Source organism: Dendrobium catenatum, unplaced genomic scaffold (genome assembly GCF_001605985.2).
Source record: "Dendrobium catenatum unplaced genomic scaffold, ASM160598v2 fragScaff_scaffold_28, whole genome shotgun sequence".
NCBI classification, from domain to species: domain Eukaryota; kingdom Viridiplantae; phylum Streptophyta; class Magnoliopsida; order Asparagales; family Orchidaceae; genus Dendrobium; species Dendrobium catenatum.
The window spans coordinates 521,692-547,692 of NW_021318490.1; the positions used below are offsets into that span (position 1 = coordinate 521,692).

Here is a 26,001-nt window from a genome sequence, read left to right on the forward strand (position 1 = left end):
TTTTTAAAACTATTGATGAGAAGCCTTTATTTAATAAAATTATAAGCTGCACACAGATTCTGAAATATAATAGAAACAGTTACAATAAATTAGCAAGGAAAAACATTGTTGCCGAATGCACCACACAGAATTCAGATTACATTTGAGCAGATTAGATCAAACATCAAGAAGCCATAGATTCTATAGACTTCTCACACACCAATCTTATATACAAAAGGCACATCAAAACTACCTTATTATAGCAGAAAAAATTCCTTCATTTCCATGCAGAAGCCACAACCAAAATCTTATCCTCCCAGCCGAAATACAGCGCACCGTTTTCCTCCTTAATCTTGTACCTGTCGCAGTAGGACTTCAATAGCGACCTGATTGCTCCGTTAACATAAGAACTAAGCGGGCATGAGACAAATCCAGCCATTGTCATCCTCGCCCTCCACTTCCCCGCTGCTTCGTATCTTAAATTTGACAAAAATGGTTTGGTATCAAGAGGAGAATTTACTCTAAAAATCCTAAACAAATAGATTAAAGAATGTGCTGAAACGAAAACAGTATACCTTTCTATTCTGTCAGCCCCCTCACAGGCCACAATGTTCACTATATCTCTTGCGAGGCACTGCCTCTCCACATTCATTCTATCAGGGCTCTCCCTTGGTAAAGTCGCATCAAGTGACTCAAACACTGCTGAGTAGTAGTTGTAGACCTCCACAAACCTGTCATTTAATGATCTCATATTTCGCCATCAAGTTGGCTTGAAGAAAATTTGGTATTTATTATGTGCAAAGGAGAAATGAGTTAAGCTGGTTTTAAACTCACTTGTGACAAAAGAGAAGCACCAAGTCGTAGCAATAATGCAAAAACTAGAGGTGAAATATAATCCAACAAATCTGAATGCAGGGATGATGAAAAAAAGAGCATATGAAAAAAGTACATAAAATTCTGTTTTTAAGAGAGGATAGAGGGAACCCTTACTGCCGATTAGAGTGAACAAGCAAATTTGACAAGCTAAAAATTCTTTGAAGGAAACATGATGAAATGAAAATCTATATTTTTGAAGGCTATGTTTGCTTTGACTGAATGAGAGTATAAAGTAAAATGGTAAATAAAAGAAAATAAAATTTTGATTTTGATTTTAATTAATTGCAGATCTCTTGTTTGGTTGAGAAGCAAAATTACCGATAAAATGATTTGTTTTATTATCTGATGTTTGAGCAAAAAAGATGAAATCCGCCCTAGCCATCTCACAATTTTGTGGTCCTCCAACCGCACGGCTTGTGCATCTACAAAAAATCTTGCCCACCCCATCGATTCTAGTGTTATAACCCAAAACGGAAGATGAAAATAATCTTTCAACTGAATTTTTTTCCGGTCATCAAAAGTTTGAAAAAAATATATAAACGGACCAATTTCCTAAGTAATTCCATCAACTTGTGATTTCACTCATACAACAACAACATCATCAAGCCTTTATCCCACTATGTGGGGTCAGTTACATGAATCCTTTTTTCATCGTGTCCTGTTGAGAGTTAAATTCTCATTTAAATATAATAAAGATAGGTCATTTCTAATATTTTCTAACCAAGTCTTTTAAGTCTACCTCTACCTATCCTAACATAAGTCAAATTTAATACATCTACTTTCCTAACCGGGTCATTAGAAGGTTATTGTTTTATGTGCCCAAACCATCTAAGGTTACTTTCTCTAATCTTATCTTCCACTGAAGCAACTCCAACCTTTTCACGTATATGTTCATTTTGTATCATGTCTCTATGAGTAAAGCCATGCATCCACCTGAGCATCCTCATCTCTGCAACACTTAACTTAATGTTATACATCTCTTTTAATGGTCAACATTCTACACCATAAAGCATTGCAGGTCTCACCACCATCTTATAGAATTGTCCCTTTAATTTGAGAGGGGCCTTTCTATCACACAACAAGCTCGATGCATTCCTCCACTTCAACCATCCAACTTGAATTCTACTAATAATATCCCCATCAATTTCACCATCACTCTAAACAATAGACCTAATATATCTAAAGCGTGTACTCTTATTAATGATTTCATCGTCCAAAGTCACAATTCCCCACTAGATCTATTATCTCTAAAATTACACTCCATATATTCAATTTTAGATTGACTCAAACGAAAACTTTTAGATTCTAAGGTTGACCTCCATAATTCAACTTTACCTTGAACTCACTCTCTAGTATTATCAAGAAGAAGAATATCATCAATAAAAAGCATACATTAAGGTACAATCTCCTTTAAATTTCTAATGAGAATATCCATGACTAATGTAAAAAAATATGGGCTTAAGTCTGATCCTTAATGTAATCCAACTGAAATAGGAAAATACTTGGTCAAACCACCTTGTGTTTGAACACAAATAACAACTCCTGCATACATATTCTTAATGACTTGAATATAAGCATTATTAACCCCTTTCTTTTTTAGAACTCTCCATAGCACTTCTTTTGGAACTTTATCATATGCTTTCTTTAAATCAATAAATATTATAAGTAGATCCTCCTTATTCTCCCTATACTTCTCCATCAAACCTCTCAATAAATGTATAGCTTCCATGGTAGACTTACTCGGCATAAATCCAAATTGATTTTAAGAAATATTAGACTTATAACTAATACAAAACTAATTATGGTGATAAATACTCCAATTAAACTCAAGCAAAGTAGATCCTTCAAGTTTCTTCAAAAAAAAAAAAATTTTAAAAAAAAAGTAGATCCTTCAAGAAGCATTGGATGATGAAATAGCAAAACAATGGATGATGAAATAGCTTTTAGCATAAAATCGATGAAAGACTGTAGTTTCATGGGCAGCAAACCTTGGAAAGAAAGGGGCGGTATTGGTGTTTACATCCTGCTCAACAACTGTAACCAACTTTGGATTCAGACTCTTTACCATGCGAAGAAGTCGATCTCGTTGGTTCACTGTTGATACGCTTTCATCTGGCATATGATGAAGTTGAAATGCAAAGTTCACAACAAGTGCCTCGCCAGGTCGACAATCTAGCATTGAAGGAGTAACATCTGCAGTCTTGGCAGCTATTGCCTGGAACTTAAATGGGACACCTGCTTCCTCTGCAAGCTTCTCTAGGCGTTGCCCAATGACTTCCAAGCCTCCAATTGTCCGTTGCACTGACTCTGGATCATCCACACCAGTTATCCTCAAATGGGGTGGTTTTGTTTGCCGAGCTGATAAGGCTTGAATCAAAGTTATGTATTGACTTCCTTGGTTTATATCAAAGTCTAAAATATGGACTCTTTCTTCATCTTTGAATGCTTCAGCAATCGCACCATTGGCAGCCATGAAACCAAATTTAAAGCAGGGGCAAATTTCAAAGAGGATCTGCATAGCAGACAACTGATCGGTTGTCGGGGGCTCTTTGCATTTCAGAGCTTTGTAGAGGCCATGACCTGAAGAGACAATTCTGGCTGCAAGCCCTTCTACCAAGTAAGCTGCGAGCCTTTGAGGAGGATCCCCTTGAATTGCCACCATTTGCCGAAGCTCTATGATCATGGCCTGGGCCTCTTCCACATTTCCATCTGATAGGACAGATGCACAATCAAAAAGCAACTGTTTAGAGGTCCTCATTTCTCGGTTGCTACTGATACTGCTGATGTTTGAGTCCGATGAAGATTCTTTTGGTGAATTTGGAGTCATGAGACTTTTGATGGATTCAGTCCAGTCTTCATCCATAAACATTTCCTGGCCAAGGTCTGTAAAGTCCTCATCATTCTCGCTCAGTAATGCCCTCTCGAGCTCTTGAAGCTTCAATGTTATATCAATTTCTTCAAAGTCCATTTCAGGCTCCGGACTCTGACTCTCCAACAGAGAACGAGCTGCTTGTTGATAATTGTTTGAAACAGATGAAGTCTGATGCCGAACTGCAGCAAAACATGCATTATATGGATTATCTTGTATAACAGAAGAACGACCGTTCCCAATCAGTTGATAAGTCCCTGAAAAAGCTTGCGGACGGTGCAAATTTCCATGAACTGAAGATGATAGATGAATAGAGTTTAAAGGATTCAGACCAGTGGAAGCATTAGTAAAATATTGCTGACCATATATGTTTGACTGGTAAGAAGGAAGACCATAATGCAACATTTGTTTATCTGAGGTAAATATCTGAGAAGATAATCCTGTGGAATCATTACTTTTATGCCCATAACAGCCAGGTTCGCTGCACGATGTAGATGAATCTGCTGAGCTCATTAAAGACATGTTAGCACCCGCCGATTAGCTAGGATCAGATCCAATGACTGTGATCTATCAGCTATTCAAATCTGTTAATCCAACTAACTTGCAAGAATTATCTAGAGAGCAGCTAGCTAAAAACAGAGAACCCAGCAAAACATGCGTATCCACTCATAACATGAAGCACCTGAAACTTAAATATTACAAGAGGAAAACATAATATTATATAAAGAAGCAAATCAAAATGCAATCATCCTGTATTCAAGACGGATTTTGAACGTAAAATAAATGGTGGTGACTACTTCAGTAACTATTCAATTGAGGAATCGCAAAAGAATAAGCGAATTAACGCCATAGAGAAAATACCATAAACGGGTGGTCTTTCAAATACTAAGATGGTGCAACACTCATTCATCCGTTTGTAAGAGGGAAAAAAAATCCAGATTTGTGGTAAATGATCATTGACTGACGACACTAGTTTCAAGTTTTCAGCATGAGAACATACATATAGGCGTTTTAGCAAGATTTTGAGTAGGGGGTTCTAGCCATATCTGCCACACGATGATTTGTAGGGCATAAATGACATAAAGAGCAGAAGAAGTTCAAATAAAAAGGTTTCTCATAAATATACTGTTTGGGAAATTAATTCCTAAAATTCCGTATGTTTTAAGTAGTAAATCTGTTATAACTCAGCAAAGATTTGTTGCCTAATATCTAACCTTAGTATTTATCTAATCACTCCCTAATCTAAACAAATCTATTAACTGCTCTTATATAAAACCACTCCAAACCAACCAGTCAAGGCAATCCATGATTCAGAAGAAAGCTCATGGTTTTCTCCAGCCAGGAATGCGAGTCCTTCATCACCATCAAGGCTTATATTGAGCAGATCCCAGCTTCACTGTCTAGGCCATAGGCGAGGGCCTACAGCAGCAGCAAGTGAAATGAAAAACATAGGTCTTTGATAGCAAGTCAACAATCTTTGAAAGTAGACGGTGAATTAGTCCATGGCATAGGTAACTGCTGACATCATCATCTGAATTGAACTCCAGCAAGGTGGCAGGCAACAAAGTTGATTAGATTGAACAAGAAATTATAGATTTGATATTCAACTTACAAATGATTCTTGCTAAAACAATTACTTGTTACTACCATTTAGGAAAATATGGCGAAGGTGTTAAGAAAATAAAGTAAATATACATATATTTATTAATTTTATGTTCTTAACACCTTCACCATGCTTTCCAAAATGACAATAGCAAGTAATTCTTCCAGCCAAAACATCTATTAGTTAAATATCAAAGCTATAATTTGAGACCAAACCAGAGATTTTAGCTTTGATATTTAACCAATAGATGCTTTTGGCTGGAATAGTTGCTGTTGTAGTTTAGGAAGGTATGGTGAAGACGTTAAGAAAATAAAATTAATGTATGTATATATATAGATATATATGATAGTATGTATATAATAAATAAGTTTATTTAATTAGTATGTGGATTTGTTGGAGTTATGAAAAGTGAAGGAATAAGAGAGAATCTTCTCAGCAATATTATAGCAATATGTAAACATCATGAACTAGTGAAACTTTATCACTGCATGTGGTTATGGACATAGGCTTATTTAGTCGAAACAGGCAAAATAAGTTATTCTATGAGTGAAGAAGACAATGGAGATAAATAAGAAAGCTCTCTCAATGATTCTACTGTGTTTCATAAATTATGTTTTGACAGATGTCTTTAAAGAAACACCCAACAAAAAGAGAAGCTAAATTTGGAGCTTTTTATACATGACCAAACGAATCTCCAGCAAATTATATCAAAACTAATTTCTATATTTGTTTTGCATGTAGGAAAGTACACTGAATAAATCACAATTAAATGACTTTATTTCCATTAACCAAGATTTGAAAAAAAATATTTGAGATGAATGTTGTGATGAATGTCAAACTTTGCAAAAGATAATTTTCATCCATTGCATGCCAATTATATTTATACCTACAAACTATGAATATGAGAATAAAGAAAATATTATTTGCAGACATAACCTTCTTTTGGTTTCTTGAAGAGAAATAAACAAATATGACTTGATAAAGCAAAAGAAAATGCACAAGAAGCTCATTTCAAGACCTTGCAAGGTACTTTAACCTCACTCAGTAGCCAACAATAACATCAAGCATTATCCCATTAAGTGGGTTTGGCTATATGAATCTTTTTTCAGCATTGTGTTCTATTAAGAGTCAAATTCTCTTTTAAATCTAATAAAGAAAGGTCATTTCTAATCCTTTCTAATAAAGTCTTTTTAGGTCTACCTCTACCTCTCCTAATATAGGCCAGATTTAATACATCTACTCTTCTAACAAGGTTATCGGAAGGCTGACAGTTCATATGACCAAACCATCTAAGGAGACACTCTCTAATCTTATATGCTACTACAGCTACTCCAACCTTTACACGTGTATACTTGTTTCGTTTTTCTGTCTGTATTAGTAAAGCCACTCATCCACTTGAGCATCCTCATCTCTGCAACACTTGAATTAATTTTATACTTCTCATTTAATGACCAACATTATGCATCACAAAGCATTGCAGGTCTCACCACCATCTTAAAGACTTTCGTATCACACAACAAGCCTGACGCATTCTTCCACTTTAATCAAATAACTTGAATTCTACTAATAATACCCCCATTTATTTCACCACCATTATGAACAATAGACCCAAAATATCTAAAAGGTGTACTCTTTTTAATGACTTGATGGCCCATAATCACCCCCAGACATCACAGTTCACAAACATCGTAAAATGGAAAACTTTGCATTTGTTATAGAGCCAACAGAAAGAAATCCTATAACTACATGAACATACAAAAACCCACTACCCAAAGCCCTCTGTACATTCCTCTTAATCAATAAAACCCTGATAGACAGGGTATGCTAGGATACGCATGAACAGCAAGGACAGTTGTGCAAAGTGACAGCTGAGAAACCTACAAGAAAATAGAGTTTCTAACCAATATGAGAACTTCTCATCACCTCCCCCAGTATCACTAACAGCACATGATCTCCTAAAATAATACTAATTTAAGCTTTTCTTCGTAGGATTCAATGAATGACAACATTAATAATAGTGGTTGCATAGAAAGTAATATCCTTACCTTGTAGTTGAAAAGCCTCTAACCTGTAAAGTAAAAAATGCATGAGATGACACTTAAAAAGGAACCAACATACTTCACACTTAAAAAACTCCATAGCATATGAGCATTAGCTTTGCAGAGCTACATAACCTTCTATTCCTCAGTGAAGGTTGAAGTTTAACATGATTATGCAAGATCCTTAGTATCAAAAGAAGCAGAAGAGACAAGAAGAAAAATAAATATTTCTCATAAAGTAAAATAAAATCAGTAAATAAAAATCTTTTCATAACGTAGAAGTTAAGTCACCTGCTTAATCAAATCCGTGAAACAAAAATCACACTAAACAAGAAGCATTTTAAAGTTTTTGATCAACTAACAAGATCGAAGCTCATTTTAAAGATTCAGCTGATGCTCCCTCAAAAGCTGAACCCTTTCAAATCATATGAAAACTGGAATTTTGATTAAATAGGGAAAAAATGTATATAATCATCGCATCAGTAAAGTGGTTGTTCGCATTCCTAGAAGCTTGAAGCAATAGAAGTGATGTGCAACAAAACTCAAAGTTGACAATCAAAGGAGGATTTCAAGGAATCTTTGCCTTAAAACTTTCAAATCTTTGCATCAAGTATAATGATATGCTTCACATGATAACTGCAAATGAAATTCACTACATTTTTGTTTGGTTCAGAGAACCTGGAATTGAGAATTTTGACCATCATTTTTACATATTGCGCGCGTCTCCCAAACAATCCAATACAGCAATTGATGAGTTGCTTCAAGTCTAAAGCATCATAAGAAACACAAATTAGTTCTATCGCATCCTTTTCATGATTCATAGTTAGGATCATTAGTTATATGACTCTAGATAAATATACCTATTACCTAGTTTGTGTCTACATGAAGAAGAAGCAAATTTGTTTGGAGCAATGGAATTTATTAATGTAGCATGACTCAGAACTTGGATATCCTAATGCAACTAAAATGATGCAGTATATATAAATCACTTGAAGAAATTTAAGATTTGCATATCAATGCCTACGAAATACTCAACAAACTCAACTTATTTGGGTGCAAATCAGAAAATATGAGAATTAGCACCCATGTGATAATGCAATGATCAAACAAATCAGAAGAAGCTCACAAGAAATAAGAACCATACAAAATCAAAAGGCAATTGCAATTTATTCACCACAATTACAATCATAGTTGTATCATATTTAAACAAAATCAAGTACAATAATAAACCAATAACCATATCTGAAAAAGAAAATTGAGTCAAATAAAGAATTCAGCAAAATAAAAGAAATATAGGCCAAGCAACAACACAAGGAGATAACTCCTTCAAAATGAAGTAGTTGCACTTGTACCATACTCAGAAATCACTCATCCAAGTATCTAACTAATCTAGAATAATTATTAAAGAAAACGTTGTCCATTATATGTCATAAGCTATTAATTTATAAATAATTAGTTCCTAATCAATTGCATCTTATCAGTTTAATTTAATTTAAAATCCGATCTTCCACAAACTAAAGAAATAGAAAACATAATTAAAAGAATACACGACTACAAATGAATGAAAGTAAAAGACTCACAACTGCAAATCCCAAAATTTGTGGAGAAGAGATCCAACTACAAGAATAGTGTTAGAACACTATAGAAACAAATGGTGTTAAGACCACAATCAACATGAACCAAAAGTTGCCAATTATGAAAACAATGTAAAGGATTTTCATAGGAACTTAAAAGCCAAAAACTAAGGAACTCTTAGACCGGTCACACGGCACCGGCTAAGGCGGATAGAGGCGGAACTCTTCCACCCCTCTGTATGCGCCAATCCAAATGCAGGAGCCAACATAGCCATTTTGGAAGGTTTTTCGAGAAATTTTATGAGGGAAATTGAATGTAGGGATAGTTTAGAGATATCCTTTTGAATTGTGTACATTTTTTTTAAGCATATTTAATAAAATAAATAAGTAAGAATTGTGTGCATTAAATAATTTGTTTTCCTAGGGTTAGGGCATCTTGAATTTGGCTAACATTTGAGATCTCTTAGACTAAGGTTTTCTTTTGGGCTTTAGCGGCGTCTAGAAATTTTGGAGAGATCAATCCTCCTCTCGAATAGAGAATCAATTGTATCTTGCTATTTTATGTTTCCCTTTCACCAAATAATAATCTACTGTTTTTGTGGTTTTCTGCATTTTAGTAGAGAATTCTTGCTTTTTCTGAAGATTGATAGGAAATACTTGAGATCTATAAGTGTTTCCTATCAAATTAGTATCAGAGCAAATCTTGAAACCATCGGGTGCTGATTTTTTAAAATTTTAGTTGCAAAATTTCATCCGGAGGAAGAAAACCATGCTGATTTCTGGAGAAAAAAATCAGATTTTTGTATGGCGGCCAAGAAGGTAGACGTGTTGGGGGAAAGATTGGAAGGAGATATGATCTAAATAAAAGCTACGATGAAAGATCGAATATCATCCATGGAAGACAACGGTTTCCGATCTCCATGCAATGATGATAAAGCTTTTGGAGAATCAAATTCAAATGGTGACATCGGAGGCGAAAGAATCGGTGGGGAAAACGACAAATTATGATTGTCGTAGGAGGGACGATGAAGTGGAAATCATGGAGGAACACAGTGGAAGGAAGGTATGGAGGAAAGCATGGGTATGAGGGGCATGAATCAAAGAGTGCTAGTTGAGGAAGAAAAGATGGAGAATATGGAGGAAAGGGTGCTGATTTTGAAGAAAAGATGGGAGAAAGCGTAGAGTGGTTTGTGTATGAACAGAGGCGAAAAGATCGGTAGACTTGGGGAGGGCCAAGCACTTGGGAAAGGGAAAACTATAAGGTGGATGGATCTATAAGGTGGAGAGGTACTTCGTCGTCAATAGGTTGACGAATGAGGAGAAAATGACAGCAACAGGTCTAAGTTTAGAGGAAAGGCAATGTCATGTTTCTAGTGGAGGGAAATCAGAGATTGCATTGGAGGGAAACTTCATGAAGGGGTTCAAGGAAGAGATCAGAGTGGCGGTGAAAGCCATGATTCCTCGTGACTTGGGAGCAACCATTAAAAAAGCAGACAGGGCGTCCGCATTGAGTCGCGCCTCAAGTCGAGAAGGAAGTCATGCATATCGGAGCTTACGCCTCGAACCATCTAGCGAAGCCAACGATTTTTTCGCACGAGGCGTACGCATCAGAGCGTAACTCCTCGAGGCAGTACGAGGCACGGCCTTGAAATTTTTTCTTTAATATATATGTAAATACGATGCAGCCGATTCGTGTTCGCGTATAGAATTAGGGCTTCCTGTGAGAATTGAAAGGCAAACTGGACGCAAAGCCATGAGGGAAGGAGACAAAGCCGTGAGGGAAGGAGACGAAGCCGTGAGTGCAGGAGACGAAGTCGGAAGGAGACGACGCGGGAAACGAAGCCGAAAGCAATAACAATTTTGAAAGCAGGAAACGAAGCCGAAGTTGTGAGTGCAGGAAACGTTCAGGCCTCGGTTAGGTCGGAAGAGCAGGTGAGCGGTGTTATGGGCCTTGACTTTAACGTGCAGTAACGAAAGCTTGAATAACTTATGATTCGGCTTTCTTTCATTCGTCCACTCAGTACATGCTCGGTACCGAGCAGGTACATGCTCGGTACCGCTCCGTTCATGCTCAGTACCGTACATGCTCGGTACCGAGCCAGTACCGCTCGGTACCGAGCAAGTATATGCTCGGTACTGAGCGGTACATGCTTGGTACCAAGCAAGTATATGCTCGGTACTGAGCGGTACATGCTCGGTACTATGCGGTACATGCTCGGTACCACTAGGTACACACTCGGTACCAAGCCAGTACCGCTCGGTAATGAGTGGTACATGCTCGGTACTGCTCAGTATTGAGCATATACAACAAGCAGAATTTCAAAATTACTCTTGTAATAAAATTTTGTTCCGGGGGCGCTGCCAAATAAAACATCCCCTTAGGAAAAAATATTATAGATGAAAAAGAGTTTGAGGATGACTTTGACATTTATTATGAAGATTCTTCTGAAGACAATCAAAGTGATGATGAGCCTGCTTTGGGTCTAGATCCTAAGGGGATGTTTTATTTTTAAGTGAGTTTATTTTAAATATTGTATTCCAGTAATATTATCTTAAAACAAATATTCAAATTCATAGTTGACATAATATTTTGTTATTTTTTGTCATTATTTATAATTTTAAATTAATTTATTTTAATCGTTTTGAGGCTTACGCCTCGATCTGCCTCGAGGCTTATGCCTCGCCTTGATTCCCAATTTCGCCTTTAAAACCTTGCTTGGGAGAGGCCATGAAGTTGGCATAGCTGGTGAAAAATCAGAAGAATCTAGTGAAGGAAGCCCGGAGCAGCAGATCAGGAGGCACTTACAAGACGACAACCACTCTTCTAGCACCCAAAGGGGCCTGCATTAAGCAACATTAATGAGACTCCCAGAGAGAATCCAGCAGGAGGAGGAAGTGGGGGGAACATCAAATGACTGACGGGGAGGGAGATGCAAAAGAAGAGAGCAAAGGGATTAGGCTTCAGATGTGATGAGAAGTATACTATAGGGAACAAGTGTAGGGACCGAACTCTTCAGGTTATCACTATCTATGATGACGAGGAAACTGAGGGAGGTGAGAGTAGGGAGAGACAGAGAGAGATGGAGGACAAACTGCATCTGGACGTGATGGAGGTCTCCCTGAATTCAGTGGTGGGAACCCCTCCAAATCGCACCATGAAAGTGAAGGTGGAAATAGCAAACGTGGATGTGATGGTGTTGATTAACAGTGGGGCAACTCACAATTTCATCTCCAACCAGGTCATGGACTAATTAGGGGTGACATTGGTGGATACGGGGTGTTATGGAGTGATGATGGGTACATGTAAGGTGGAGATGGGTTAGGGGATGTGTAGGCGAGTAGTGTTGACCATACAGGGAGTTTAGATGAGGGATTTTATTCCATTAGAGTTAGGGATCACTGATGTCATCTTGGGGATGAAGTAACTGCAGATCTTAGGGGACACCAAGGTTAACTGGGGAGCACTGAGGATGGAGCTGTTGGTGGATGGGCGAAGGATAGTGATCAGGGGAGATGTAGGGCTCAACAACGCCATGATATCACTTAAAACCAAGGTGATGAGCATATAAGAGGTGGGAGAAGATTATCTGATGGAACTACATAAGCAGGAGGAGATCAAATTGGAGGAGGGCAGTGACATTCCCCTTTCAGTACAACAATTGATTTAGCAGTTCAGTGAGATTTTTCAGCCGTCTCAAGAGTTACTCCTCCGCGGGAACACGAGCATGCTATCGGCTTGAAGGAAGCAGTTTCACCTCTCAATATTCATCTATATCATCATCCCCAAATCCAAAAGGATGAGATCGAAAGATTGATTAAGGAGATGACGGAAGCCGGGATCATTCAACCCAGTATCAATCCATTTTTTAGTCCAGTGTTATTCATCAAGTTCTTTAGCACCAGTTTTCTTCATTCAACCTTGAAGACAAGGTGGCATTTTGGGAGGGGAGTATTGCTAGACCGATCAATTGGACTAGTCTATTCAGTCCACATGGGACCAGCTCAGGCGGATTGAGGCGAAACTCTTCCGCCTCAATGTATGCACCAATCCAAACGCAGGAGCAAACAGAGCCATTTTGGAAGGTTTTTTTAGAAAGTTTAAAGGGAAATTGAATGTAGGGATTATTTAGAGATTTTTTTTGAATTGTATGCATTAAATAGTTTGTTTTCATAGGGTTAGGGCATCTTAAATTTGGTTGAAATTTGAGATCTCTTAGATTAAGATTTTGTTTTGGGCTCTAGCGGCATCTAGAGAATTGGGAGAGATCGATCCTCCTCTCGAATAGAGGATCAATTGTATCTTGCTATTTTTCGTTTCCCTTTTATCAAATAATACAAATTATCTATTGTTTTCGTGGTTTTGTGCGGATTTTAGTGGAGAATTTTTGCTATTTTCCGCAGATTGATAGGAAATACTTGAGCTACAAATGTTTCCTATCAGGAACAATGATAAAAAACGAATTAATCCTATAACTATTGCATTGTTAAAAGTAGGAGGAAACCTGCAATAGTAGCATGCCAGTTAAAGGATTATTATATGCCAACTACAATCCCACATCGATATATTTTCCTTAGAAAATTTAGACTATATAATGACAACAAGCTTTATCACACTATGTGGGGTCTGCAACATGAATCATTTTTCCCCATTGTCCTGTGAAGGGTCCATTTCATTGAAAATTTTGACTATAATAAATTTAAAATTTAATATTCATCAAGCAAATCATATCATATACTTTGCGCTTTTTATAAAGTGATCAATCAATCATCACAAATAAATGTCATGCGATGAAAGAGAGAAGAATTCATAGAATTGATATCAATTTTAAGAAATAAGAAAAAAGGTTAAATCCGATGCATTAAAAATAGATTAATCGTTGTATTTTCTATTTTTAGGTGTTAGTTCTGATGCCCTATAAAATTTTAATTGACTATGCCTTTCTAACATTTAATTTCTTAAAGGCTGAAATGATGCCTTTCTGAATTTAAACTCATTATTACTTAATGACAGGTTTAAACTCTACATGTCTCATGATCAAATCAATAGGTAGCTTAGAATTGTTATAATTAATAGCCTATTTTTACAAATATACTCTTACAATTGATCATAATAATGAATATGATATGAGGCAAGTAATAATATCACTAAAAACAATATGCATTCTAAGGAATACTAATAATGTCCTATAATTAATTCGTAGAAATGAGATGATCTAAAAAAATTTAAAATACACAAACCATACAAATAAGATATGCATATAAAACAGGACAAACCTATTAAAGAAAAGCAACCAAAATAGTATGAAATTTTGATGAGAAAAATTATGCACTAAAATGATTTCAGGAATGGAGATTTATAGCTCAATTTTCTTTTAAGACATTTAAAGACATTTAATATTAGCAAATTTTCTTGAAATAATATCAACGTAGCTCTCAGCATGAGATTCACCCTATAAATTTGTATGTCATGAAATCAATATCTAAAAATAAAATCAATATCAGTAAGACAATTCATCATATATAGGAAAATTATCATTAATTTCTTCATTAAAAAATACATTTTCAAAATTTTCATTTGATTCATCAACTACAACAACAAATATTGGTTAATCTTCAAATCCAGGTATATGTTCAAATTACTTCAAAAATTGAATCTCAAATATGATCTCAAGCAAAATTTTGCTTGACCCATTTTTAACTCTTATGCAAGTATAGAGTGAAAAGTCATGAATATGGTCAAATGTATGTGTAAATTCAGTTTCAATATCAACTATAGATTCAGATTTTATTATGTATCAAATACATCCCTAAAAGACTATTCATGAACTACAACTTCTTCCCATAAAATAAGAAATTCAACTATGAAGTCCGCTTCAGAGAAGATGGCATGGATTTTTATGAAGGAACACGAATTATAGGTGTGATAATTCTAATAGACCACGTACAACATATCTTATTATTCAAACATTTAAATAAAGCCTCAAATAATATTTTCAATGAATTTCAGCTTAGTTAATGCCTAAACTCATATCTAAAACCTCTAATGAAAATGTGAAATAAGTGGTGATGACAAAATAGTCTAGATGCAATTTTTTTTTTTTTTTTTTAGAGAATGCAAAATTGCATTAAAGAAAAAAGAAGAACAACCTATTACAATCTAGAACAAAAATAAAAAACTAAGGGTTCCTTGATCCAACAGGGAAAGAAACCTTATTGAAAACATATTTGTTAAACTAAAATTATCATAATTGAAATGAGACCCTACTATTTCCCATTTAAAAACCCTTGGGGTGGAGGGGATACCAAATAAATAAAGCAACCTATAAGGTTGATTAGTATCCTAGAATTCCAAACCGGTTAAAAAATAAGACTTAGTATCGATCCCATAAACAATTAGAGTAATTTTAGAAAACAAATATAAAACTAAAAGAAAGCAAAGGAACCTAAAAAAAGGACAAAGTAAATAAATACAAATGTCTACCAAAATCTGAGAATCATTTATGAGAACTTTCAGTAGAATTCTCTAATTTCTTCTCCAAAATCTGAGTCCATAAACCAAAGTTAGTAATCTAAGATACTCTTTGATCATGAATTCCATCATCAAGTATCTTCCATGAATCACCATGCTGTAGTTTCCCATGTAAGAGTAAGAAAGCATTAATGAGCTAAAGGGTTAGAACCCCTCACAAACTTCTTTGAACTTAGATCAGCCATTCTCCTTCTAGGAAAGCCTTCCACCGGTCCCAAGGATTGAATTTCTTTGAAAAGTTTATGTTTAGAACCAGAAGAATGATCCATCTTAATAATTCCAGTTTTCCCTTTCATTATTACCGTCTTTTTAAAATTCAAATTCACTTCTGAAGGAGGTGTAACAAATTCTGTTAAAACCCATGATCTTTTCCACTTAATTCTGCCTTACCGATTAAAGGAATAACAAAAATGGTTGAAGGATTCGGTATAACAACCAAATTAGTTTCAGCAAAACCTGCATCCTCTTCTACCTCCTGAATTTGTGAATTTATGAATTCAAATTTCGAATTAGGAGCTCCCAACGGATCAGCAACCAGTTTGGATTCAGCACAAACAGCTTCCTTAACTTCATTCATAATGTCTAGATGCAAATTACATGGGCTACTGGACATGCAAACCTATCATAATAATCAAACACACATGAATCATGTTGTTTATGAATCTTAAATTGATTATACAATTGATCCGTATATTCACAATAATATAAATATTATTTCTTTAAGCCCGTGTTTCATACTAGCCTATATTTATCTTATTTTACCTGCAATAACTAGTAAAAAAAATGTGTCGTTAATTTATTTAGTATCATTATTTTTTTGGGAAACAAATAAATGGTAAAATTCAAGAAAATCTTCCAAATTATTGATCAACTCTAAAAAATTCCGAAGAACATACTTCTCGTCGAATGTAGGAAAGTAATCTTAAGCATCATAACAATTGTGTTGTTCTCCTTTAAAACTATAACCAACTTGATTTATTTTAAAATGCATCATTAATTATATATTTTTATCAATCCAACAAAACCTCCAAGTTATAATTGAAATGATGCAACAATAAACTCTAATACCAATTTAATGCAAGACAACATAGGGTTGTTTTCTAATGAAACTAGATTTATACAATATATATATATATATATATAACATAAACAAACTTAGGACTCGCAAATTAAAGACAATTCAATACAAAAAAAAATCGTTTTATTTAGGTGCAAACAAAAAAAAATCAAAATTAAACCCTAAAAAATAATAAAATTATCAAAAAAAGAAACTAATTGAATTTTAACAATGCAAAATCAACGGAAAATTGCAATTCATTCACGAAAATTAGAAACTCATTTGCATAAAATAAGAACAACATAAAAAATACTAGCAAGCCAATAGAAGAAATTTGATCAATTATATCAATAAAAAATTTCACCGAAGTAAGAGAAATTCAAGCCCTGTGATAATAGAATGACAGACCCCCTATGACATGAGACAATCACACTTGTAACGCAATTGGAGGAATTATAGATAAAACTTGCGCATATAGGATTGAACTAAAACAAGGAATTTTATTGAATCAAAGTTACTCATAACATTGAGTAGAGAGAGTCGCCTTAGATGGTTTGGTCACATAAAACGGCGGCCTTCCGATGACCCGGTTAGGAGAGTAGAGGTATTAGATTTGACCTATGTTAAAAAAGGTAGGGGTAGACCTAAAAAGACTTGGTTAGAAAATATTAGGAATGACCTTTCTTTATTAGATTTAAACGAGAATTTGACTTTTAATAGGACACAATGGAGAAAAAGGATTCATTTAGCCGACCCCACGTAGTGGGATAAAGGCTTGATGTTGTTGTTGTTGTAAAGTTACTCATAACATTCCTCAAACTATTACAAGCTGGCTGCTTCTAATTGGCCTAAATTAAATGTGAAATCTAATTCTCCGCATAGTCAGAAAAAGATAATAAATATAATCAAAAGAACCTCAAATAATCATAGCAACAAGTAAGCAAAAGGAAAAAAACTACAAATCCCAAGTATTGTGGAGACTAGATCAAGAATAGTATCGTAAGAATAGCTGCAATATTACACAAAAAAATATACAACATAAGCTCGTAATGAACGGGTTCCAAAAGCCACTTGCTATAGGTATAGTGATAAAGGATTTTCATAAGAATTCAAAAACCTATAATTGACTAAGGCATGGCGAGCAACAAAAGAAACCCGTTACTACATGCTTCAAAATGGCAGAAGGAAACAACCCGTAATAGTAGCTAGCTAGCTAGACAAAAAAAAAGAATAGGTCAGCTGCAATCCTACTTCATTTTATCATACATTCCATTCAAGCATAAGATAAATTTTAGGGCAAGGTATAATGAAAAATATTAGAAAGAATGCTTCATAATACAAAGAGGTGCATATTTATATGTTCTTAAAGATTTTCTCTGATTTTGTTTTCTTTAGAGATCACAACAAAATTGATATCAAGAAGTTTAAAGCTATTTAAAAATGAAATCTTCCTACCAATATCTATGATGCTAGAGTTTTCTTAGATTAACTACCTTATATTAGAGGTTTATTAGGGGGTTTATGTAACATCATAGCTCTCATACAAATTATTATAAGAAAGAGGGTATATAAAGCCATGGATAGTACTTTATGAATACATGTAAGCTCAATTCATAGTTCCTACCTCATATTTAAGTCGATTAAACTAAATTTTGGGGTTACTTTAGGGAATCATTAACTAATCCTACCCATACACAGAACTATCACTTCTTTTTCTTCCTATCTACTCTCTATATAAATAATTTGCTTCCTAAAAGAAATTCTCTTTTCCCATTCATGTGAATATTTTGTTCCATGCAAGAATCTTAACGAAGGCATAATTGCACCTAGCAAATTAGGTTCTTTTTATTTTATCCACGTTGCTGTTCTTATTTGTTCTTTTTTATGGCATGTCTTTCTCCAATTGAAATAGGGACTTATAACTACCAACAATGCAACAATTAGATATCTACTTCAAGCAATGATAATATGGAACAAAAAGGAGTGATTTAAATAATCTCTTGCCGTACTTATTGGTTTATGATTCCTCCGTCACTCCAATCACCTAAATCCTTTGTCTATTTATTTGAATCTAAAACATATATTTCAGCAGTGCATAATACCACACGCTATTGTCCATAGCATTGCAAAGTACACCCCACGTTATTTACATAATAAGATGTGAGCTTTGATGCAAAGACATGACACAGACATTACATGTTAATTATTAAAAATATAGGACGTGAATACTAGTAAGACATGATATTATGATTTTTATATCATAAAAATAGTGTACAAAATTTGAATAAGTGGAATATTAAGAATAATGGAGGAATAATAAATCATTTAACTATGATTTATGTTTTTAAACTATTAGTAATAGACTGTGAAGAGTCAGTATGTGTCACGCATCGAGAGGGGACATGATATTGTTATCGAGAGTTGGGCATTGATATGTGTAACCATTTGGTGTGTTGATGTCAAGATGACATCGAACTTTGATGTCAAAAACATCTAGGGGGCATGATTGTGGATGTAGAAATTGCTAATGTTAAACGTCAATATATATACAATCACATACTTTGATGTTGAGATGACTTTGTAACATTAGTATTATAATAAAGTTATATATCAATATTAAGATGGCAATGGGCGTTGTTGTGAAACTCTAGCCAAAACCCCAAAAGGAGAAATAAAAATGAGAATATTCAAGGAAGCAGGTATTGAGTACGGGCAATTAAATTGACAATGTAGAGATGAAATCAAAATTTTAATTTTTTTAATAAATACAACAACAACATCATCAACTCTTCATCCCACTATGTGGATTTGACTACATGAATCTTATTTCTCTTTTGTGTCTTGTTAAGAATTAAATTCTTTTTAAATCTAATAAAGAATTGTCATTTCTAATTTTTATTTTAGGTTTACCTATACCTTCTTAATATAAGTCAAATCTAATACATCTACTCTCGTAATTGGGTCATCGGAAGGCAGTCGTTTTATATGACCAACCCATCTAAGGCAACTCTCTCTAATCTTTTCTTCCACTGGATCTACTCCAACTTTTTCACATATATGCTTGTTTAATATCCTGCCTCTAAGAGCAAAGCTGCTCATCATCTAAGCATCCTTATCTCTGAAAAACTTAACATTATGCTTCATTTTTAATGGCCAACATTCTACACCACAAAGCATTGCAGGTCTCATAACTATCTCATAAAATTTTCCCTTAAGTTTGAGGGAGACTTTTCTATCACACAACAAGATCGATTCATTCCTCCACTTCGACCATCCAACTTAAATTATACTAATAATAACCACATCTATTTCACCAATACTCCGAATAATAAACCTAAGATATTTAAAATGTGTACTCTTATTAGTAACTTGATCGCCCAAAGTCACAATCCCCCCACTAGATCTATTACTATTAAAATTACACTCCATATATTCGATTTTAGATCTACTCAAACAATAACTTTTAGAATCTAAGGTTGACCTACATAATTCAAGTTTACCTTCAACTCTCTCTAGTCTTATCAACAATAAGAATATCATAAACAAAAAGCATACACCAGGGGACAATCTCTTACAAATATCTAATGAGAACATCCATGACAAAAGCAAAAAGATAAGATCTTAAGGCTCATCCTTGAAGTAATCCAACTAAAATAAGAAAACACTTGGTTAAATCACCATCTGTTTGAACACAAGTAACAACTTATGCATATATATCCTTAATGAATATAAGAATTATTATCGCTTTTTCTTTTCTATAACTCTCCATTGCACTTCTCTTGGAACTTTATCATATGCTTTCTCTAAATCAATATCATATATAGATACTCATTATTCTCTCTACACTTACCCATTAAACCTCTCAATAAATGTATAGCTTCCATAGTAAACCTACCCGGCAAGAATTAAAATTGATTTTGAGAAACATAAGTATAACAACGATATCAATGCTCCATAACTCTATCCCATAGTTTTAAAGTATGACGCATCAACTTAATTCCTATATAATTTGCATAATCTTGTGCATCATCTTTATTATTAAAAATAGGAATCAACACTCATTCTCCATTCATTTAGCATCTTTTAAGTTTTTAAAATAATTTTAAAAAGTTTAGTGAGACAAGAAATTCCTTCATCTCCTAAGCATTTTCATATCTCTATTAGAATATCATCAGGTCCAACAGCTTTTCCTCGCTTCATTCTCTTTAAAGCCTCTTTAACTTCAATTTTACTAATACGCTGATAAAAATAAAAAATTTTATTTTCATTTAGAATGCTAAGGCCACTAAAGTCAATTGTACTCTCACAGTCTTCATTGAAAAGTTTAGTAAAATATCTCATCCATTTGTTGATTATCCTCTTTTAATAAAAGCATTTTTTTTATCTTCATCCGTAATGCACTTCACTTGAACTAAATCCTCACTACTCCTATCTCTTTGCTTTGCTGACTTATACATATATATTTTCTCATCCTTAGTATCTAATCTATTATATAAATAATTAAAAGATAAAATATTTGCATCACATATTGCTTTCTTAAACTCCTTATGGGTCACTTTATATTTTTTCTAATTATCAATGTTTATATAAAAAAAAATTGTAACAATGTTTTTTATTTTTAATCATTTTTTGCTCATTTTGATTCCACAACCAACTATTTTTACTATTATGAGTTGTCTCCATAGTATTTTAAGCACATCATTATATCACTAGCTATTTTTCCCACATAACATTTGTTTCCTTATGCACAGACAAAATCTTAAGATCTAGAATCTTAATTTCAAAAATATTTTTGTTAATATTCTTTAAATGCCTCCATCAAATCCTAAAACACTATTTTATTTTATTTTTTATATTATGTGTTTTATCTTAAAGTCCAAAACAAATAAGTAATGTTGGGCATATAAACTTTCACTTGGAATAACTTTATAATATTTTTAATCTAAATGATTTATTTTTCTTATAAAAAATAATAAATTTAATTTTATTATATCTATTCTTATAAGTGATGAGATGTTTATCGCTTTTTTTAAATTAAGTATTAGCAATTATAAAATCATAAGCTATAGTAAAATTTAATATGATCTTACCACCTTCATTAATCACTCTATACTCATAGCCGCTATAAATATTTTAAAATCATCTACCTCTATACTAACATGTCCATTTAAATTTTCTCCAATAAAAACTCATTTCAAGATGTATATTTTATATTAATTCTTCTAAGACTTCATTTAGGACGGCTTCTTACTGCTTCTTAAAGCAACTTTCTACAAAAGATTTAATTTTTGTATTTAAAAATTGCTTTAAGAAGCAGTAAGAAAGCCATCCCAAATGAAGCTTAAGTCATTCCAAAAGTTTAATTTTAAACACATCCAAATCTACTTAAGAAACAATAAGCACGTATAATATTAAAAATCTTAACATCAACAATAATATTTAAAGCTATAATTTATTTTTAATTATATTATTTTATAATATTAACCTTCAAATTTTTATTAATAATCACACCTACACCATTTATAGTATGTCTCATATTAGAATATTATAGTTTAAATTCTAAACTATTAATTTTCTTAGCCTTCTCTCCAATCCATTTAGTTTTTTAAATGCATAGAATATATATCTTCCTATGAATCATAATATCTATTAATTTTATTAATTTGCCGGTAAGAAAACCTATATTTTAAGTTATTTTGGTAATTTTAGTTTTACGAAGTAGTTTCTTAGCCCACATCCATTCATGATGTGGGAACCCTTGCCTATTCAATACTACATTCGGATGCCAGTGCAGTGGCCCTTGTACTGTCATTGTCCTATCATAAGTCCTGGATGAGAAAAGTAGAGGTTTGTATTAAGTAGTCGACAGCTAGCGTAAAACTTATCGAATAATCATAACATGAATCAATTAATACATTGTGCAAGTTTTTCTAATAAATAAAATTTTAACATAAAAGAAATTCTATTTAACCAATTTGTTTTTAATATTTTTTAATAGGACGCATCTTCAACATGTGACATGTGCTAGAAATATGTCGAACACGTGTCTTGTGTAATATGCGTTAGACAAAACATATCTTTTTAAGAAAGTGTCAGTGCATCATAAGGTGCAAGATATCAAAATGGTATATACTATTTGCATAAAAGATAGGTAATTGAACATAGCATATTGCTCATGTAGCATGAACTATTTTGATTTCAAATTTAATTTAGAAATAAAAATATTATTAATTAATTTATTTCTTATTAGTTTTATTTTTGCTTTTACACTTTGCTAAGGCTTTGTGGTGGATGCAAGGCATGTGAAGGGCTTTCAAAACCCAATAGAAATGCAAAGTACGCAAAGAGGCTCGAGCTAATAGTTTACAAAAGAAACTATAATATTGGATAATGATTTAAAGGAAATAAGGAATATTCATTTTAAGCTTAATATAATTATAATGGAATATGAAACAAAGAGAACGATGAAGAGTAAGTTTTAAGAGATAATGATGATGAAGATTCTCAAGATGATTAGTTTCTTTTTTAAAAAAATATGAAACTTGCAAAAAATTTGTAATATTTTGATTTTAAGCAAAAAGCCCAAGCATAAATGTTTAATATTATAAGGATAATATTTTAGTTATAAATTTTTTTTTATTATCATGATCGCTTATTTTTCATAAATATTCTTGTATAGTTAGCTGCATCATTATCTATAATTTTTTGATATTTTATACATGTTTAAAATAGCATGTGTTGCGTCATGCGTTATATTGTTATAGTTGCATTATATGCAATAGCTCCATGGTACCTTCGTATTATGATGATCTATTCACCATTGGCAAGTAAGATCTAAAATATATTTGTAATTTTCTTATAATTTCTTCCCCAGGTGTGAGTTTGTATACATTACAAAAATGAATCTAAGACATCAATTCATATTTCATTTACCTATTTTGATGCCTAGCCTGTCTATAACCAATAGATCTTATGTTGCACCAAGCACTTGATCACAAACCACGATAAATACTACAACAAAGAAAAATTCCATATTGCAATCAACAAAAGACCTAGACCTTTGCATACTAGCATCAATAAAGAAATAAGTGCAAAGTTGTAGAAATAATAATTGAGCCTCATTAAATAGAGAAATTATTAGATGCAAACAACATATTTTGAGAGATAGGATCGGATTACTAGATTGTCCTCACATAAGAACTTCTCCATTAAGTATAGCATAACACATTGATGTGACTATGCTTAGATTAATTAAATTGAGGAACAAAGAGAAATTCTAAGTCAAATCAAATAGAATATATACAATTGCATCTAAACATGAATTTCATTTTCTGGAAGAAAAAGGAATTTACTAATACATATGCCCTATGATGCACCGACAGTTCGCTTAAAAAGGGTATGCAGTGTCGGACACGTGTCGGACACGGACACGCATCGTACACGGCATGGACACGTGTCCGACACAGCATTGGAGTGTCGCAATTTTAAAAAATTAAAATTTAAATAGTATACGCATGTCAGACACGCGTGTCCGGTTATTAAATGAGGTATCGCTAGATACATGCTCGGTACCGCTCAGTACATGCTCGGTACCGCTAGGTACATGCTCGATACTGCTAGGTACATGCTCGGTACCACTCAGTATCTTCTCATACAAACAACTTACAAACTTTAAAAACAAGCAGAACTTCAAAATTACTCTTACAATAAAACTTTAAAAACAAACAGGTAGAACCTGCCAGGGGGCAGCGCCCCCTTGGACCCCCGGCAAACCGGTATATTGTTGTATTCATGTTGTCTTATTATTGGGATATTTTGATTTCACTTCATATCAATTTAATTTGATGTATTCATATGTATGATTGGTTTGTTAGCAAAATGAGCTCTGCTGCTGACGGGAGTGGATTAGGTGATGGTTCAAAAGAGCCATTTATAGAAACTGATAAGCCGTTATGAATTCATGTTACAAAGTTAGAAAAAATATTTGGAGGAGAGAATGTGTCATTCAAATGCAATTATTATGGTGGCAACCTACAAAGGATCTTATTCTAGGGTGAAGGCACATCTACTTAAAATTTCTGACCATGAAATAAAAATGTGTCCTAAGATTACTACGTCGCAGTTGATTGCTTGTCATTTTTACTATAATGTCACCTTAATTTTTATATATTATATTAAAAAATTATTATGCCGTGTCCACGCCGCACCCGTGTCTTATATTTTTAAAAATTGCCGTGTCCCGTGTCCATGTCGTGTCGTGTCGCCGTGTCCGTGTCTGTGCATCATAGCATATGCCCAAGGAAATCAAAGAAGGTAATGCCCAAACCTAAATTTTCAGACAATCAAACCTACAATTACACCAATAATTAGATATAATTTCCTGCAACCCCTGAACTCTCTAGGCTGAAACAAAGACCAAGCACCGTGTAAAGCTAAACATGCATGAGAAAGTTCTGTGTCACAGTACGAACAAAGCCAGCAACATCACGATGCTAGAACTTCAGCACACATAACAGTATCGATATGAACCTAAGGTCAGAATTTTACATTCATTCCTCGGAACTGGCATTTGCTATTTGGTTACACAAGTGGCCGATGGCGTCCATTATCCATTCCCCAGAGTACGTCTATGTAATCCATGGCTGAGAACTGTGGGATCATGAATTGAATCACTGTTATATCTTCTGTACCTTGTGGCTATTATAAACATATCAGCATTATTCTACTGTCGAACTTCCAAGAGAATGCAGGAAATTAAGTTCTTACAGGAGATTTCTAATTTTTGACAAAATAACAACATTCAACACCGAAAACCCATCCACATGTTCCAAAATTGAAAACTAAACTAGCACAAAAACGTGAAGAAACCATAAACCCAGAGAGTGCTACGCACCACAATCCACCACACGCCAAAAGAAATAAAATAAAATAAACAGATCTACAAATTAGGAGATCAAGAAATAGCATAATCAGCTTCAGTTTAAATTAAAAAAATATACATATTCAGATGAAAAGCCAGAAGAAAAAATTTATTCAAGTCATAAATCAAGTAAAAACACAATGAATAAATCCTAACCAGCAAAATGAACATTGGAAGCTGAGAACGCCTTCTACCATAGCGTAGATGCAGCATCAAAACCCGGTATCGGCGGTCAAAGCCCGAAAATTTAGGCAAAATTATATTTTAGGTTGCAAGGACCTGTTATCAACCCTTCTATAATCTTGAAAAGAGGGTATATCAACGGAGGGTATCCTTGTTTTCGCATCCGAAGAGGAACCAAGAACCCAATTTCTAAAATTCAGAGCAGGATGGAGCAGATCCAAGCCCACTTCTACTAGTAGAATAGTTAAATTTATCTACAGGTATAAGAGGAAATTACCTCGATGAGATCCAGCAATCTCTCTCTCTCTCTCGTTCCTTGAGCTCTGCGTTGCTTCTTCTGGAACGTTTTAAAATTTTTTATTTATTTTTGAA

The 26,001-nt window shown here is 33.9% G+C and overlaps 1 protein-coding gene across 8 annotated transcripts; it reads right to left on the minus strand.

Annotated features, from left to right (window-relative positions):
• Positions 1–26,001, minus strand: LOC110100757 (scarecrow-like protein 1). Of its 8 annotated transcripts, none has more exons than XM_020828410.2 (5): positions 25,907–25,942; positions 25,074–25,175; positions 2,844–4,412; positions 555–710; positions 1–455 (listed from the first exon to the last, which is right to left on the minus strand). In XM_020828410.2, the coding sequence occupies exons 3-5, from the start codon at positions 4,244–4,246 to the stop codon at positions 257–259; spliced, it is 1,758 nt and encodes a 585-aa protein (XP_020684069.1). In that variant the 5' UTR covers positions 4,247–4,412; positions 25,074–25,175; positions 25,907–25,942; the 3' UTR covers positions 1–256. The 8 variants fall into 8 exon arrangements, with proteins under 8 accessions (XP_020684069.1, XP_028548775.1, XP_020684068.1 ...); XM_028692942.1 differs by having other exon boundaries at positions 2,844–4,406; positions 25,907–25,927; XM_020828409.2 differs by lacking the exon at positions 25,074–25,175 and having other exon boundaries at positions 25,907–26,001.